Below are 16,002 nucleotides of genomic sequence, written 5' to 3'. Positions count from 1 at the left end.
CCAAGATGCAGAAGCCACGAAGGGCCGAGTGGCCCGCGGTGCGTTTTCTGCGAGCTATGCTGGGGAGGACCCCCAGGATGATGAAGGGGACGCCCGCATCATTGAAGGCCAGTACCCATTTTCGAAGAAGGGAGAAAGAAAACGCCAGAGGTCTCCTGAGAAGAGACAGGAATGCCCGGCGTGTGGGTTATCCCACGAACTTGCGAAATGCTTCTATGTCTTTCCAAATCAGGCATGGAAGGGATTCAAGCCCCGAGAGAAGATCCAAAAGAAGGTGAAAGAAGCTCTCGAGGAAGACTCAGACCTGGAGGCCAAGGTAAAAGCCCTCACTCGGAAGAAGGCCAGGACCACAAAAGACAGAACCTTGATGCAGCCAACAAAGGAAGAAAACTCAGACCAATGACTGTACGGCCGACCAGTCGCCGAAATCAAGACCGCCTTTGCAGCCCAAAGGGATAACTATCCCTTACGGAACTCCGTGATCCTCGACCCCGGAGCTACTATCTCAATCACAAACAGTGCCAACAGACTAGCGAGATTCCAGCAGGCTATTCCAGGCGACTTCATCTGGGCAGGAGACCGAAAACTACCCATCTTAGGCTACGGAACCATGACCATCAGGCTCACAGGAACTCGAGTCCTAATGCTTGAAGATGTAGCCTATTGCCCTCGGCTCCTTACGACCCTAGTCTCCCTACGTCAACTACGAAAGAAAGGCTTCTATTGGGATAATAGGCGTAACCCAACGACCCTCCGACGACTCGACCGAACGATTGCATGCACAATCCATGACCTATACGGCCAGTATGTCGTCGAATACCAGTCAGAAAGCTTCCCAAAAGCAGCCTTTGCAGCCCACAGATTCAGCTCTCACACAAAGAGAGCCCCTTTGACGGGAGAAGCTATCCGATGGCACAGTCGCCTAGGGCACCCGGGACCACAAGCTCTGGAACATCTTATCTCGGCCTCTCAAGGGGTGCGAATACGAGGACCAGCCACTGTTGAATGCGACGCCTGTGGCATATCGAAGATCAAGAGACAAATCAGACGAGCCCCAAGACAATCCGATCAGAAGGCCGGCGAGCGTATCGCTATTGACTTCCATGACTACCAAGAAGGCATAGGCGGCTATACCTCACAGATGTTGTTAACCTGCCGAGCTACGGGTTACATCTGGGATTACTACCTCACAGCCCGGACGACAGAAGCTGTTATCACCGCTTTCAAATCCTTCCTAAGTCATCTGGAAGTCCAACACGGCCTCAAGGTCAAAGTCATCGAATGCGATAACGAGATCACGGAGATCAAGCCGAAAATCGGAGACTTCCTGAGGAATAGAGCTATCATCATCGAGCCCTCGGCCCCATACACACAAGCCCAGAATGGGGGTGCCGAACGCTCAGGGGGTGTAGTCAAGGACAAGGAAAGGGCTATGCGAACAGGCGCAAAGCTTCCTCACCAGCTGTGGCCAGAAATTGGAAGGACAGCAGTTTATCTGTACAACCGAACGCCGAACTACGCATCAGGCTGGAAAACGCCATATGATCAACTGCATACAGCATCAGCCAAAGCAGCAGGGATTCCACAGCCGAAGAAACAGCCGGATCAAACACACCTACGGGCATTTGGCTGCAAGGCCTATGCAATGACCTCAGATGCCCAGCAGAAGGTCAATCGCAAGATGCGGCTTAAGCCCAAAGGTTGGATCGGCTTCCTAGTGGGATATAGGTCCTCGAACATCTATAGGATCTGGATCCCCACGATCAACCGGATAGTCAACACTCGAGACGTCATATTTAATGAAGACGAAGGCTGCAACGGAGACTGGGAAAGCTTCAAAGATGAACTACTCGAAGCTGACCTAGAAGAAATTGCCAAGTTCGTACAAGGATCCTCCCTGCCGGAACAAGACGACAACGAACAAGCCGAACAGGTTGAAGACTGTATTGAAGTGGCCCTTCCAACAACCACCCTAGCAGATGAAAGCAGCCCTATTACAGACGAAACAGAAGACTGCATCGTGGCAACTGCCCTAGAAAACAGCCTCAAACAGTCAGAAGACTCTGATATCCTACCAACACCTCCAGCCACACCACTGTCAGCTCTAGTAGCGCACAGTTCCAGGGCCTTATCAGACGAAGGAAACAAAACAGTCTCGTGGCAAGCAGCCTTCCTAGCCGGAACAAAGTCCCCTCTCCAGACCTCAATCGAACGGAAGCTCCGACAAGGGGTGAAAATGCATCGAAACTCCCTACCGCCGCCCCCGACGAAACATCAAGACCTAAAGCATCACCCTTTTGGAACGCTCTTTCAAGAGGCTGAAGAAAGCCACCTTCAGAGTCACAAGGAAATGAGGTCCTGGACTGAGATTCGAAAGAAAGACGCTCGAGCCGTTGGCCAACAAGTCCTTGGCTGTATGTGGGTATACGTTTACAAGTTCGATAAACACGGCCGATTTCAGAAATGCAAGGCACGGCTAGTGGTCAGAGGAGACCAACAAGCTAAGGGAAGGTTGCAAGAGACATATGCAGCTACCCTAGCCGGAAGGTCTTTCCGGACCCTGATAGCCATTGCGGCCAGATTTGACCTAGAGATGGTCCAATACGATGTGGTCAACGCATTCGTAAACGCCCCAATTGACCAGGATATCTTCATGCACATGGCCCCGGGGTATAAGAAAACAGCAACTATCCTGAAGCTCAACAAGGCCCTGTACGGACTACGAGCCTCTCCCTTGCTATGGCAGAAAGAACTCTCGAAGACCCTCCTAGAGTTAGGCTACACACAGATTCCTCACGAACCTTGTTGTTTCAAGAAGGAAGGAGTCCTCTTCTTCTTTTACGTTGACGATGTTATCATCGCTTACAGGAAGGCCCGGAAAGACAAGGCCGATGAATTGACTAGACAGCTTGGATCAAAATACAAGCTAACAGGAGGAGATCCCGTGCAATGGTTCCTAGGAATGGAAGTCATACGGGACCGGCCTGCAAGGAAGATTTGGCTATCTCAAACAGCCTACATTGACAAAATCGCAAATCTAGCTAACAAGGGAACATCTACAGTACCAATGACTCAAACAGAGCTACGACCTCAAACAGGACTAGCAACCCCGGCAGAACTTCAACGATATCAACGTAAAGTCGGCTCGATCCTCTATATCGCCGTTAACACCCGGCCTGACATAGCTTTCGCCGCCTCCAGGCTGGCCCGATTTCTTGTCAACCCTGGCCAAGAACACCAAGACGCCGCCGACCGCGTTATCCACTACCTCTCACACACAAGGCACCGAGCCCTACGATTCGGAGGACCCGGAGGTCTTACAGTTGCTAGTGACGCTTCTTTTGCCGATAACACCCTTGATCGGAAAAGCTCCCAAGCGTACACTATCCGACTATTCGACGGGTTGATCGGCTGGAGAGCTAGCAAGCAGAATACAGTCACCACATCCACGACAGAGGCAGAGCTCCTAGCCTTGGCACAGGCTGCTAAGGAATCCCTCTATGTGAGTCGGCTGTTGAAAGAGCTTACAGTTCAGATGGATGATCCGACTATCCGTATCGACTGCGACAATACTCAAACTATCAACCTTGTGACCGCCGAAATCGCTACTTTGAAGACTAAGTTGCGGCACGTGGATATTCACAACCACTGGCTGAGACAGGAGGTCCAAGAAGGGAGAATTCAAGTCAAATACACCAAATCAACGGATATGATCGCAGACGGATTGACAAAGGCCCTGCCGGCAGGCAAATGGAACCGCTTCCTCTATCAACTTGGCCTGGAAGATATTCAGGAAAGACAGCAGCAGAGCCGGAAGCAAGAAGGAATAGAAGCAAGGCTCCAGAAGATAGAAGACTGCCTAGGAAATGCAGGCTCAACTGGGACCTATTGAGCCTGAGGGGGTGTGTTGAATGTTGGAGGGTTCACCCTCAACTTCAGGATTAAGGTTCAGGATTAAAGTTTGACGCCCTAAACTTAGATCGTAGGACTTTCATCTAGGACTTTCTAGGACTCAAGTCCTAGAAGGAACCAGTTGAAGATATAAGGTCTCAATGGTCCTTCGATTGCGAAAGGATCAAGAAATATACACGATTCACCTTAATATCTGACACTTCCGCCCTCTCAAAAAATGACATCTTCGTCGTCGCCGGCGCCCAGAACCTCTGCAGGTGTCGAATCGTCTTTCTGGGACTTGTCTCCGCCCTGCGCGGAGGCTTCCGCCTCACGCTTTGCCTTCATCTCGGCATCTGCTGCAGCAGTATCTCGCTGTTTCTTGTTCGCAACCTATCATTTGTCAGACGAATTGCCATGAATCGGGTAATGTCAAAACCTGCCTTTAGTCAGTAGAACTCCTCGCGATCGAGCTCGTCAAGCTCAGAGTTGATGTATTTGATGGTATTTTCGGTCCTGGGAATAACGACATGCTCAATCGCGTTAACTGGGATGCTAATCAGTATCACAGCTGGTGCCAACAGTTCGGGCGACTTACCACGCCGATTGACCACTCTGATGACCTCATCGAGGATGACAAACGCGGTCTGCAGACTAGCCAGCTCAACCAGCGCCTCAACAGCACGGGCATATGTTTCCCCGCATCGCTGAACCTGCTGTCCTCCTTTACCCAAACCCGTCAGACAGAAGTCATTGTTTCCTTCGGTAAGGTAGCTTTCGAAAGCCGGAAGGAGAACAACGGATACGTTGTCTTGTTTCGTACGGACGCGAAATCGAGCAGACTTGGCGGACTCCTGCACTTGGTAACCAATGTCACCACCAACGGCATATGTCACTTCTGCCAGCGAGAAAGCTGCAATTTGCGTGACTCGCCCCATTTTTCGCTTGGCTCGGGAGCAGCACCTGTCGTGCCCGGAAGTTTCCATCTTCCATAGCCTTAGGTAGGGCTTCGTCCATACTCCGGCTCCTGGCCTGCTTGTCGCCAACGGCGACGATGGCTTGGTCAGCATTCGTGAGCATCGGTAGATCCAAGGGACTGTTGCCGAACGCCCAAACAGAGAGGCGTGAGTTTCTCAGTTGGGAGACAATGGCAGCTTTGGCCGCTACAGTGACTATAAATCCATTCGCAATGGTTCCGTTTGCTTACGAATTAAATGGACATCCGATATCAGCGCAGCACGCGGCTAGCCAGAGATTGGTCTAATACACGTTGATAGAGATCACAGGGTGATTGTAGGTATCTGCTGCGAATCCTTAGGCGAGACGGGTATTAGTTGCCTAACCAATCCTTTGATCTCTCTTGCCATACCCTGGCTTAGCGAACTGTTTCCGTCACTGGCCAAGCAAACAGAGTGGGGCTCTGCCATGTAGTCCGCTAGAATTATGAAATAGGATGGTCTCGGGTTTATCGCCAGGGGCCTAGACCTGTATTGAATGTAAAGAACTGGTCATATCCTCGGGCCTCTCCGGCCGTCATCATCCCCACGCCGATACGAAGGGCAACCCATGATAAAAAGGCGTCATTTCCAACTTGCTTGTTCACCCCCTCCATTCTTCAGCACCGTTTCTCTATTCCAATCTTTCCGTTGTTCTTTACTTTCCTTGGTCATGCAGGACCAATCTGCGGAGAACGCAACGCAGCACCACCCGACCGATGAAGACTCCCGGCCAGGTTCTCCGCTGGAACCAAATGAACTTGTCCCCGCAGACGATGTATGCCTTTGAGGTTTCCCTTAGCGTAAAGACAACACTTACGGTCTGGTAACAGGACTCACAAGATGAACATGACTCTTCTCTTGGGACCGGCATGTCAGTCAAGCTGATGAAAGTTCATAGAGAGTGTGTTTGACATGTTGCACAGTGAGAGCTCAACCGCCTCTATCTCATCCAGCATCCTTGAGTACCGTCTGAGCCAAGGGCGCACGTATCACAGCGACAAATTCACTTCAAATTACTTTGTCCCTAACGACGACCGACAGCTAGATTCTATGGACCTGACGTACAATTCTACATTTCCAGACATACGGACGCAGGTCTAATCAGGCAAACAGACATCACTACTTAACCCTTCTTCTGGACGATAAACTGTTTCTGGCTCCTGTGGATACGGCCTATGGAGCGGTGAGATGTCTTGGCGAAATTCCGGGCCAAATGAATGAATTCCACTGACTTTTATTCTGCTTTTTGTAGCGTGTCCTAGATGTTGGTACCGGAAGCGGTGAGTTATTCGTTGTCCATCTTCTCAATACCCACTGACGCGCTTGCAGGTATTTGGGCTATGTACGATCGTCAAACACGTCTGTGATTGCCGCGTGCTCATGAATCATAGTGAATTGGCCGACCGATATCCCAACATGGAAGTTATTGGCACCGATCTCTCCCCTTGCCAGCCACAATGGGTTCCCCCGAACGTTCGATTCGAAATTGACGATGCAGCTCAGTCCTGGACATGGAATGATGACCACTTCCATTTCATCCATATTCGATACCTCTTTGGCGCCATCAATGACTGGAATGCTTTGTTTAGAGAGGCACACCGCTGTTGTGAACCAGGAGGCTGGATCCAGTCGTGCGAAGCCGATGTCACGTTCCGCAGCGATGATGGAACTACTGAGCTAGAACCTGCTTTTCAAACCTGGAGAAAGCTCTATGAAGAAGGCGGCAAGAAACTGGGTAATCCCACTTTCGTGCATGGGTTGCAGCGACAAGCGATCGAAGAGGCTGGCTTTACAGGCGTCAAAGTAACTGATTACAAGGTAGGTTTCTCCAGATTTGACGACAGTCGACTGAAATGAAATCCTGCAGTTTCCCATTGGCGATTGGCCCAAGGATCCAAAACTCGCCGAGATTGGCCAATACGTCAAGGCTACCTTGGAAAATGACTTGGAAGGTAAGATCTCTGCTCTTATTTTATCGACGGTCTTCTCACGTACGAAAGGGTACACTGTCGACTTATGGCATGTGGCTTGTAAATGGCCGGAAGATGAATACCAGGTGTTTCTCATGAGCTTGCGGAAAGCGATACGCAATCCTAAGGTTCATAGCTACATGACTGTGCGCTACATCTACGGCCGTAAGGCGGCCGAGAGAGTTGAGTAGCTTGCGACCCTCACCCACATCCGGCATTGATTCTCGCGATACGGTGCGGTACGTGTAGGGCACATGAGTGGGCTGAGGAGGATAAATGACGATATAAGCAATTCGGTTGGAGCTGCCGCTAATTTTGGAAAGTGGAGAAAGAGGCAATATGGAACCTTGCCCTTTGTAGCTTTTTGCATGTCTCTTTCGTGGCGTCTGCCCAGGTCAGGATAGCCACGTCGTCCACGAAGCCGGTTGTCGTTGTGTCTTCCAATTCTCCGCACGTTTCTATTAGACCCGCTTTGTAAAAGAGGTAGAGGATCGGTGATACATTTGATCCCTGTGGCTCTCCGGACTGTAGGGTTCAGATGTGACGACATCAATGGATTGATAGCTTTGTTAGTCTCGGGCGCAGGAAACTTTCGATCCGCTTGGCCGTTCTTTCATCTATCCTTCTCTTCCGCAGATTGTGCAATAGGCGTACATGTGAAATGTTGTCAACCGCTCCTGATACATCCGTCAGGCTCCATTACTAATTACTACGGATGCTAGTCACGTGTCTTTTATGCCATAGCCGGATCGGAGGTTTGACCAGCTGCGGCAGAGTACATCACTGAGCTTGCATAAAAGTCCCCGCTTCGAAAAGGTACCTCGAGGCTCGTAACGGTGCCAAAGCCTAACGGTGCCTGACCGTGTCAAACGGTGCACTCAGCAAGTGGGTCGATCGTGCAGTGTGATAATAGATGGGCGCGTCGCGTGTCGTGTGACATTGCACACTGTGAGTGTCTCCTGTGGAGCTTGGTTAATGTTAAACCGCAGGCAGAGCATTTTGCCCAAGGGAGCTGCTTTTCCTAAAATCGATAAGTCACCTGATAAATTTAGCAGATAAGGCAGTGCACTCTGGAAAACACTGCATAGACAAGAGGCATTCCAACTCAGGGTTCAACAGTTAACACACCGTTTGAACACATCTGATCCAACTAAATAAAAATGCTCGATCCATGAGCTATCTTCCCTCTCTATACCTATAAAGAGCTTGTACTGGTTTTTAGTAGCGACTGCACCATAGGTTGAACTGGATATATACCGAAATACCTTGGTCACTAACAAAAGTGGCGCGCCTAGTTTTTGGCCCTGTGGTCGGTTTATCATCTCCAGAGTCCTAAAGGGGACCGGGAGGTCGCGCGAACGGTTTTACATGCAGAGTCGGAAGCGCGTCGCTAAACTGACGCGACGCGAAGAAGAGCCCCGGGACAAGCCAAGCTACCCTAGGTAGACAGCTGGGCTGTAAAACCTTGGGCAGTACCCACACAGCCTCACGATAGTGCGAAACCTTCGGTCGCACCCGCAATGCCCGCAGGCTAAGGTCTCTTCTTACTGCGACCCCACCTCTCGCCACCACCTCCTTGGCAAGCTGAGTTTAGCTGCACACTCCTTCAAGAATTGCCCTCCCATGATCACAGTCGTCACGATGCAATGTGATGCTTGTTTCTCGCCATTTTGCTCCTTTAATGTATGCTGCCACCTTCTTTGATGATTTTACAATACCGGCGCTACGTATAAAGCACACTGTAGAAGAAATCCGATTCGACATTACGCATTTCTGCTCAACATCAGCTTTTTGGACAGACACATGTCTTTCACATCACAGTTAGTACTAAAGAGTGACTGGCCGATCAAACCCGGACAAATACAAATAGCGATGGAACCTCATGCTCTCGCAACAGCGCTCCTTCCGCTGCGTTTGCCTTGCTCTCCATCGCGTCCAATCGCGGTCGCGAATCTTCCTCCAACCGTCAAGTTGAACTACCGCCGCCTCGCTGCACTCCTCGACAAGCGCGGAAATGCCCTAACCTGGTCAAACTGTTGCTATGTTGAGTGCTACTTCCAAGACCTTTTTAATGACCAACGATAAGAGCCTCCATCCCGAGAGCGAAGGGTTCCCAATAACGAACGAAAACGCGGACATCTCAGGGCTCCAAAACGATTGCGGCTCCAATTCCATACCCAGAGTCGTCCTAGCAATTCGTGAACGGCCGTTACCATTACTTAGAAGGCTCACCTTGTCAATGGTGCGGTGGACACCGAGGCCAAGGTCGAGAACCCTCTTCTATAAGAGTTAGAACATATTTGCCCTTCTTCATGCTTGTGGAACTTAGTGCAAACGTCTGGGGATAAACACAGCAGTCACTGTCCCCGGTATGATTAGAAGGAGCCCTCGGTCGAATTCTCCCTGAACAACATTGGTATTTAAGCTGTTGCTGATGCGATCAGGCCTGTGACCAGCCGCTTCCTCGGCATTGGCGAATCATCTGTTCTCTTCCAAGTCGCTGCGTCAAAGTTGTCCAAGGATATTTGTCCTCACTTGACACCGCTGCGATCGGCGACTAGACCCTCCGTTTTGTCAGTCGACGCTTGTCATCATCTTCTGTATCATCGCCCACATAATCCGGATCCGCCTTGTGGCTCTTGAAATCAACAGCCTGCTCTCGCTTCCGAATTTGATCTTCATCATCGGATTCTAGCAGTTGCGGGGAATTAGACGGCAATCTACGCTTCTTAGAAACTCTCTTCGATTTGATCACTTCGCTGGATTTAGCGGTCTCTTTCTCCAACTGCCATTGCTGGGCATTTTTGAAAAGTTGTGCTAGTCGAGAGAACTTGATGTTGATTTCAACATCGGGCCAAGTCTTCGAGATTTCATCAGTGGCAAAATCACGTAGACCAATGGAGAGAACTTCATCAGGATTCTGAACCTGACCGTCGCACGAGAGGAATGGCTTTGAAATTCGGTCAGCAGAAATCAGAAAAGGTCGTCTGTAATTCACATACCCGGTCTTGGATGTGCTGAACCGTTACCAACTCTTCACCATCTCCATCATCAATGAATTTCGGTCGCCAGGTTGATACTGTCGACGGCCCGCCGTCATAACCCAGATTGAAACCGATAAACAACTTAACATCTGCGTTTGAGTAGAGGATGTAGTCTTGAGCCAGCCTTCTGAAATCTTTACTATTCTGCGCCCATGACACCTCAGCTACAAAACCAGGATATACTGTTTTGGGATATTGAAATTGAATATCTGGTTCGCGTTTGATGGCGTACTTCTTGTAATCGTCTTCTTTCTTGTTGCTGTATTCCCTCTCGTCATCTGCTTCATTCTCCTCGTCTGGCTGCACCTGCTCATCCATTTCCCTCAAGAATACACGTGATGAGATCGCGCTCTTCAATTCTCTAATGACATCCTTTATCTCGTCAGTGCGGCTGGTTGCGATCCGATCGAGTTCCTTGTAGACTTCATCTCTGAACTTAATGGCAAAGAAGTCATGGGTTGGCGAAGGCATACGAATCGCAAGGCAGCCACGCCTAGGTTCATAATCGAAACACCTGAATGTTTTCTCGATCTTGGAATGAAGTTTATGGTACTGTTCCGGACTGAGCTTGAACTCTGTGAACTCAGGGACTTCTTGTGTTAACGATCGAAGCTTGTGTTGCAAAAGCGGTTCTGGGAGCCTTAGATCGTCGTCGTCGGCGGCGCACTTCCCCGACCGCTCCGTTGTAGGGGGCGGAGACGGAGGCAGCTGGCTGGATTTGTCTGGCGGAGTGACGCTGAGCGGCGGTAGATTTGATGAATTGATCTGGTTGTACTTTTTGATCTGCACAGAATTTGATTCAGCTGCATTTGACATGATCGGCGTTGGGTTGTGAATCCAGACCTGGTCGCGGATGTTTGTTGATCGTGAATGATGAAATGAGATGTGGACATCTGACAAGGTGGAAAAGCTGAGTCAGCCTCGACCGGATGACAAATGTTCCGCACCGAATTTTGGGAACAAAGTCGGCAGTGTTGACCAGGCACTGAGGGTCACGTGCAAACGGGTATATGTAAATATTACCACTGGAATAATAAAACCTCTAAGGGGCAGCATTAAACAGAATGCAGCATGAAATACACTAATATGGACCAAATTGACAAGTAAAAATCTTGTGCACAGACCAGGTTGAGCCAAAAACAATGCGCTTGTTTCAGGATACACTTTACCAGATCTGGAAGCCTTCAGTGCGAAGACTCAACACGCAGTCAGCAAGTTTATAGAAGGGATCTGAAGAACAGCAATCGACAGCATATCAAATTGAGAAAATAAAGGTGAATGAAAAACGACCCATTTACGGAAAGCTCTTATGAGCGTCAATACTTAGATACGGAGCTTAATTATTTTATTTAGCCTTTCCCCCTCTACCGGTATTGTTTTCGTAATTGCCCTCGATCACGCATTCGCATGGAATATGCACTTAATGGCGACACTGCCAAAGACTATGAAAGTGCTACAGTACTTGGGATCATGGATCCCGGATTAATACTGGCCTGCCTTTCGAGCGGATATCCTGAAGCTGCCCGCCACTGAACAAAAAGGACAATGACACCGCCATGGCGTCTTGCTTCTCCAGCCGATAAAGGCCCAGGATGTTAAAGAAGGGCAAGATGAAAACGCAATTGGACCATTGCCTGAAACGCCCGCCGCTAGAATGGATTATTGAAGCAGTCACCTAAGAGGAAAGCGAAGCGCTTTGGAGAGATCAAAGACTGGTCACATTCGTGATGTGTCAAGACGAAAAGAACGAAAAGAAATTGAAACTTGAGAAGGGAAGCCAGTAGTTTGCTGCAGATGGTAATACAATGCTCAGTCTGGACGAAAGTTGACTTGAAAAGTGAGTGGGGTTCTCTTAGATCCACTCTGGCATCCAAAAGAAAAGCGTGATGCCAGTGGTGAGCTGAACAGGGATATATCATGCAGTAGTAGTAGTGTTTATTACGCCCGGGAGAACGGATCTCATAGGGCGGATCATCATGCAGGGACGATGTAGGTGGCGTCATGCATGAAGGAAGGTGCGGGGTTGACAAGATGACAAAGTCATGAGCCTCGGCTTCGTCTTTCCGATCCTCCATGCCTGAGTGGAGCACTTAAAGTTTGGCTGTGGGGGTTTTGAAACAAAGGTAGAGTTTAATTTATTACCGTGTTGTGGTCTTGAATAAGTGGATCGCTTCGGCTATTAAGTTTGCGCTAGAGCTCTACAGCGACAAACACGTCCCTCGCTAAACGGACCATCGCACTTGCGCACGGAATAATGTTTGAACGTGCGCATGAGATTTGCTACCTGGATGGTAGCTGTGGGCATGGTGGAAATATTCTGGTGTTAGAGGCTATAGCATGCCAGGATGTCACATCAAGATGGGCGTTGGCTTGGCGGCGGGCGGCCGACAGCACCGAAGGCTACGGCGATGTCTCCTTTAGCCTACACGGACTTTCAAAAAGACCTTGGTAGTGATGGATGGTGGATTGTTGAGTTGTAAACACGGCCTGTTTGTCAACAAACTCAGGGCTGCAATCCATGCCAAGTCACTCCATCAAGCCGGCGAGAGAGATAAGTTAGTAAATCAAGCATTCTCCAGGATGTAAACTGGAAAATATCCGCCATTATTCCCTTTTTATGGAGAATCATCTTCGATAGCTTTGATATGTCTACTACAGGAGACTCACTCATGGGTCGTGGGGCATATGACACAACCGGTGTACTAAAACCACCGCCGAGGCCAAGGCCCAGTCAACACACTCAGCTGCGGTTGTATGGTTTGAGAAGACTCCCTCGGGAAAAGGTTCACCGTGGCCAGATGGTCTCCTTTTGGGAGTGGCGATCGAAAGACATAAAGCGCAAGTGATAAGCTGGCATGGACCAGGGAGGAGCAGAAGGAGTGGTAAGTTGACTGGACAATGTTAGTAGCCCAGCTGGGGATGGCACCACCCTGAGGATCAAGATGAGTCTAGCCTCCAGGTCAAGAATATACTACGATCGTTGACACACTCGGAGTATATGGAGACTAAACCATCATAGGCGTGACACATGGCACGTAATGCTCATCAAATCGTCGCACCATAGAATCAGCACCCGACCTTTCAAGGTTTATTACTGTTGTGCCATCCATCTTCTTCGCGATGGCCGTTTAGCAAGCTAGGGACGATGAGGTGCAAATACCCCATACAGGTCCATCGCTTCATCTCAGCTGGCTCGATCGCTACGCTGCAAAACTCTACGAAACACGTCACACACGTACTCGGATGACGGAAGGATTGTATGACCCGCGATGATTGGACAGACGCTACGTCTGATCCTTGATCCGCCGTCGCTCATGAGTCACTCCGCTCTTGACGCTGGACCCGGAGGAACTGCTTCGGCTCGTAGGTCTGAACTGCTTGTCCTTAGAATGAGGGGTCGACAAGGTACTGCAAAGACAAAGGTCGAATTGACCGGAATCTACTTCCTCTCACTGTCTTTCACTAAGGTATCCATAACAAGTCGACACAGCAAGACATCGTGTTAAGCTCGAGTTCAGAATCTAATTAGTCAATCGTGCCTCTTTCCTGATGAGGAGAATTGGGGAGTGCCATTAAGTGCTCCATCCCTTCGCTTCTGTGATTCTAAAGTCTCTTCTAGAGAGGGCGTGGCTGCTCTTTTGTAGGCACATGGGCGCCTGGCGGTGGTCACGCTACTAGGCACGATTTTCCCCTTCGAGAGTGCTCAAAACCCCATTCAGCCAAGCGTACTGTTCTCTAATAATTCCTAGGCAGAAGTCCAGTGGTCATCTCCGCTTCTTAAGAAGTCATATTTTTCAACCCGCCCTTTCCAGTTTCCCGGGTGCAATCATCGGACGGTCCATGGAAAACAATCGGAAGTGAGTGAGTTGTTTTTCGGTGATAGAAGAGCTGCCAATGACTCGAGGCTGACCACAAACGTCGATTCCGTTCAGCAACTACTAGCCTAGCCTACTCCCCTCCAGCTTATCTTGAGATTACGGTTGCGGTCAAGGGTCGACTTTCAGTGTCATCTACAACGATATCGTGGCCTAGAAACATCTCACTGCTTTACAAGTATTGCAAGAGTCGCTCCAAGTGTCTCAAACCATCGTCATAATAACGTAGTGTACAGTTCCAGGGGCCTCCAAAGCCATTGAGGGTTCAATCACAAGGAAGCTCAGCTCCATTCACCGGAAAACAGGTATGCTATAGTTGCTGCTTCGCCAGCGCAAGGAAGGTTGGCCTGGCCAAAGGATTCTAAAAGCATGGCAGTATGTGGCTGACAGTCACTAAGTCCAGGCTCTTACAGTTACGATATCCTGCCCGAGATGGCTGATGAGAATGACTTCAGTGTGCCTGCTTATCCTCAGGCCATATCCGACAGTTGCCCGCTATGTAAGATGGGCTTCGGAGTTGAAAGAGAGGCCCCTTTCGATATCGGTAGCGTGTCTATACGTCACGAATCGTGCGTTTCCATCTTAACGGGTTATCATGGCCTTCCTATTAGGAATTACCCATTTAAGAGTGGCTTCAACGAAATATGTGTTGCAGATACTCCCACAGGGATGGCATCAGATTATGGTCCCGTCGCCCGCTTGACGGGAAGCTCATTCGATAGCCCGCCGAAGATGGCACAGACGCAGTTTGAGTGGAATAAGATGTACCGACTCCTCGAGAGCCATTTCCGCACATATGTTCTGCCGAACATTTTCCCAGTCCGGAGACACGATGAGAATAGTTCAATTAGGTTTGATCTAGACCCGTTCGCTGTCTACTCAAACACAGCCTACCTTTACAGCTGTTTGGTTGTGGCCGCTCAGCACCTCAAACCATCATGCTGCAATGCTGGCAATGAGTTTTTGAACTACGCAATCGTACGATATCGTTACGGTGCCACTCGAACACTCTTGGATGCATTGGTTAAAAACGAGACTCAGTGGCAGACTTTTGAGGCGATATTGAGAATCATCTCTCTAGAGACCGCTGTCGGCACATTCAACAAGAGTCTACTAGGTCTTTCATGGGATCAACACTTCGAAGCCGCCAGTCATCTACTACAGACGCTATATCCAAGCCTTAACCCGCTTGACTCTTCCATGGCTTCCCCACAGATCCGCTTTCATATAGCAATCTATGCATGGATTGACATTCTGGGTGCCACCATCAAAGGGCGGCCACCGAGACTCGCCCACATATACCGAGAAAGATGCTTTTCCGAGCCCAGCTCGGGCCTTGGAATACGTGAACTAATGGGCTGCGACGACAGGGTCATGTGTCTCATATCTCAGATCGCCTGTCTGGAATCTCAGAAGGACGACATGTACATTGATCTTCTTTTCGAATCTATTGATAAAATCGATAGTCATATGAAAGAGGCTCTAAGTAGAGATCTCAGAGCGCAGATGCCTTTTGATGCTACATGCCGAATATTGCTTTCACAGCTTTGCGACAACATAACGATGGCTTTCCTCATCGCTGCTCGCATATACCTCTATAGTCTGCGTCCGGGGTTCCATCCCACACAGCCCGATACTGTGCAGCTGGTAGATCGGTTGACGACGATACTTCAGCACATCCCTTTGGGGTTTGACCACAGTATGACATGGGTCTACCTCATTGGTGGCTCAGTCGCCGTTCCTAATAGCCTATTCCGGTCTTTGTTCGAGAGTCGAATATCTGGGCTGCGTCTTACGGCTAGATTTGGTAACATGGAGCGGCTTAGGATACTATTGTTCAAGGTATGGACCAAAAATGACAAAGCGCAGTACTCCGCCTGGCGGGATGTTATGATAAGCGAAAACTGTGAGCTGTTGTTGATCTAGATACCGCCGTTTCCGCGCCGCGAAATATGTTTGGCTCATTTTTCATAATGGAATAAGGAGTTGGAATGACTGAAATCAACGTGGAAATATTTACAAACAGGTCGCTCTCATCAAAGTATAGCTGATACTTGGCCCAGCGAAACGTCCATTTGCTACTTTTAACCAATGTTTAGTTTAGCTCTCACAACCATCGTATGGCGCTACCACACCCAGAATCTTGCCATGAGCATATGAGAGGGAAAGACAAATTAGGAAAGAAAATGGATCAAGGTAAAGAAAGCGGGGGGGTCGCGATTTC

General features: G+C 49.4%; 4 protein-coding genes across 4 annotated transcripts; 2 read left to right on the top strand and 2 right to left on the bottom strand.

Annotated features, from left to right (window-relative positions):
• Positions 1-4,340: 4,340 nt before the first annotated feature.
• FOXG_14288 (V-type ATPase, D subunit) lies at positions 4,341-4,829 on the bottom strand (the record flags this gene model as incomplete). The annotated part of the gene is made up of 2 exons (XM_018394357.1): positions 4,341-4,438; positions 4,490-4,829. The coding sequence occupies 2 exons, from the start codon at positions 4,827-4,829 to the stop codon at positions 4,341-4,343; spliced, it is 438 nt and encodes a 145-aa protein (XP_018254021.1).
• Positions 4,830-5,559: 730 nt separating this feature from the next.
• On the top strand, positions 5,560-7,050 carry FOXG_14287 (uncharacterized protein; the record flags this gene model as incomplete). Its single annotated transcript, XM_018394356.1, has 9 exons — positions 5,560-5,664; positions 5,720-5,760; positions 5,813-5,950; positions 6,003-6,072; positions 6,142-6,169; positions 6,219-6,231; positions 6,281-6,707; positions 6,757-6,841; positions 6,890-7,050. The coding sequence occupies 9 exons, from the start codon at positions 5,560-5,562 to the stop codon at positions 7,048-7,050; spliced, it is 1,068 nt and encodes a 355-aa protein (XP_018254020.1).
• Positions 7,051-8,511: 1,461 nt separating this feature from the next.
• Positions 8,512-10,772, bottom strand: FOXG_14286 (uncharacterized protein). Its single transcript, XM_018394355.1, has 2 exons — positions 9,862-10,772; positions 8,512-9,809 (listed from the first exon to the last, which is right to left on the bottom strand). The coding sequence occupies exons 1-2, from the start codon at positions 10,717-10,719 to the stop codon at positions 9,417-9,419; spliced, it is 1,251 nt and encodes a 416-aa protein (XP_018254019.1). The 5' UTR covers positions 10,720-10,772; the 3' UTR covers positions 8,512-9,416.
• Positions 10,773-14,210: 3,438 nt separating this feature from the next.
• Positions 14,211-15,704, top strand: FOXG_21549 (uncharacterized protein; the record flags this gene model as incomplete). The annotated part of the gene is made up of 1 exon (XM_018401897.1): positions 14,211-15,704. The coding sequence occupies one exon, from the start codon at positions 14,211-14,213 to the stop codon at positions 15,702-15,704; it is 1,494 nt and encodes a 497-aa protein (XP_018254018.1).
• Between the last annotated feature and the right edge of the window lie 298 nt (positions 15,705-16,002).

This window comes from Fusarium oxysporum, chromosome 14 (assembly GCF_000149955.1).
Source record: "Fusarium oxysporum f. sp. lycopersici 4287 chromosome 14, whole genome shotgun sequence".
Taxonomy (NCBI): domain Eukaryota; kingdom Fungi; phylum Ascomycota; class Sordariomycetes; order Hypocreales; family Nectriaceae; genus Fusarium; species Fusarium oxysporum.
This window is presented reverse-complemented; position numbering and strand designations above follow the sequence as displayed.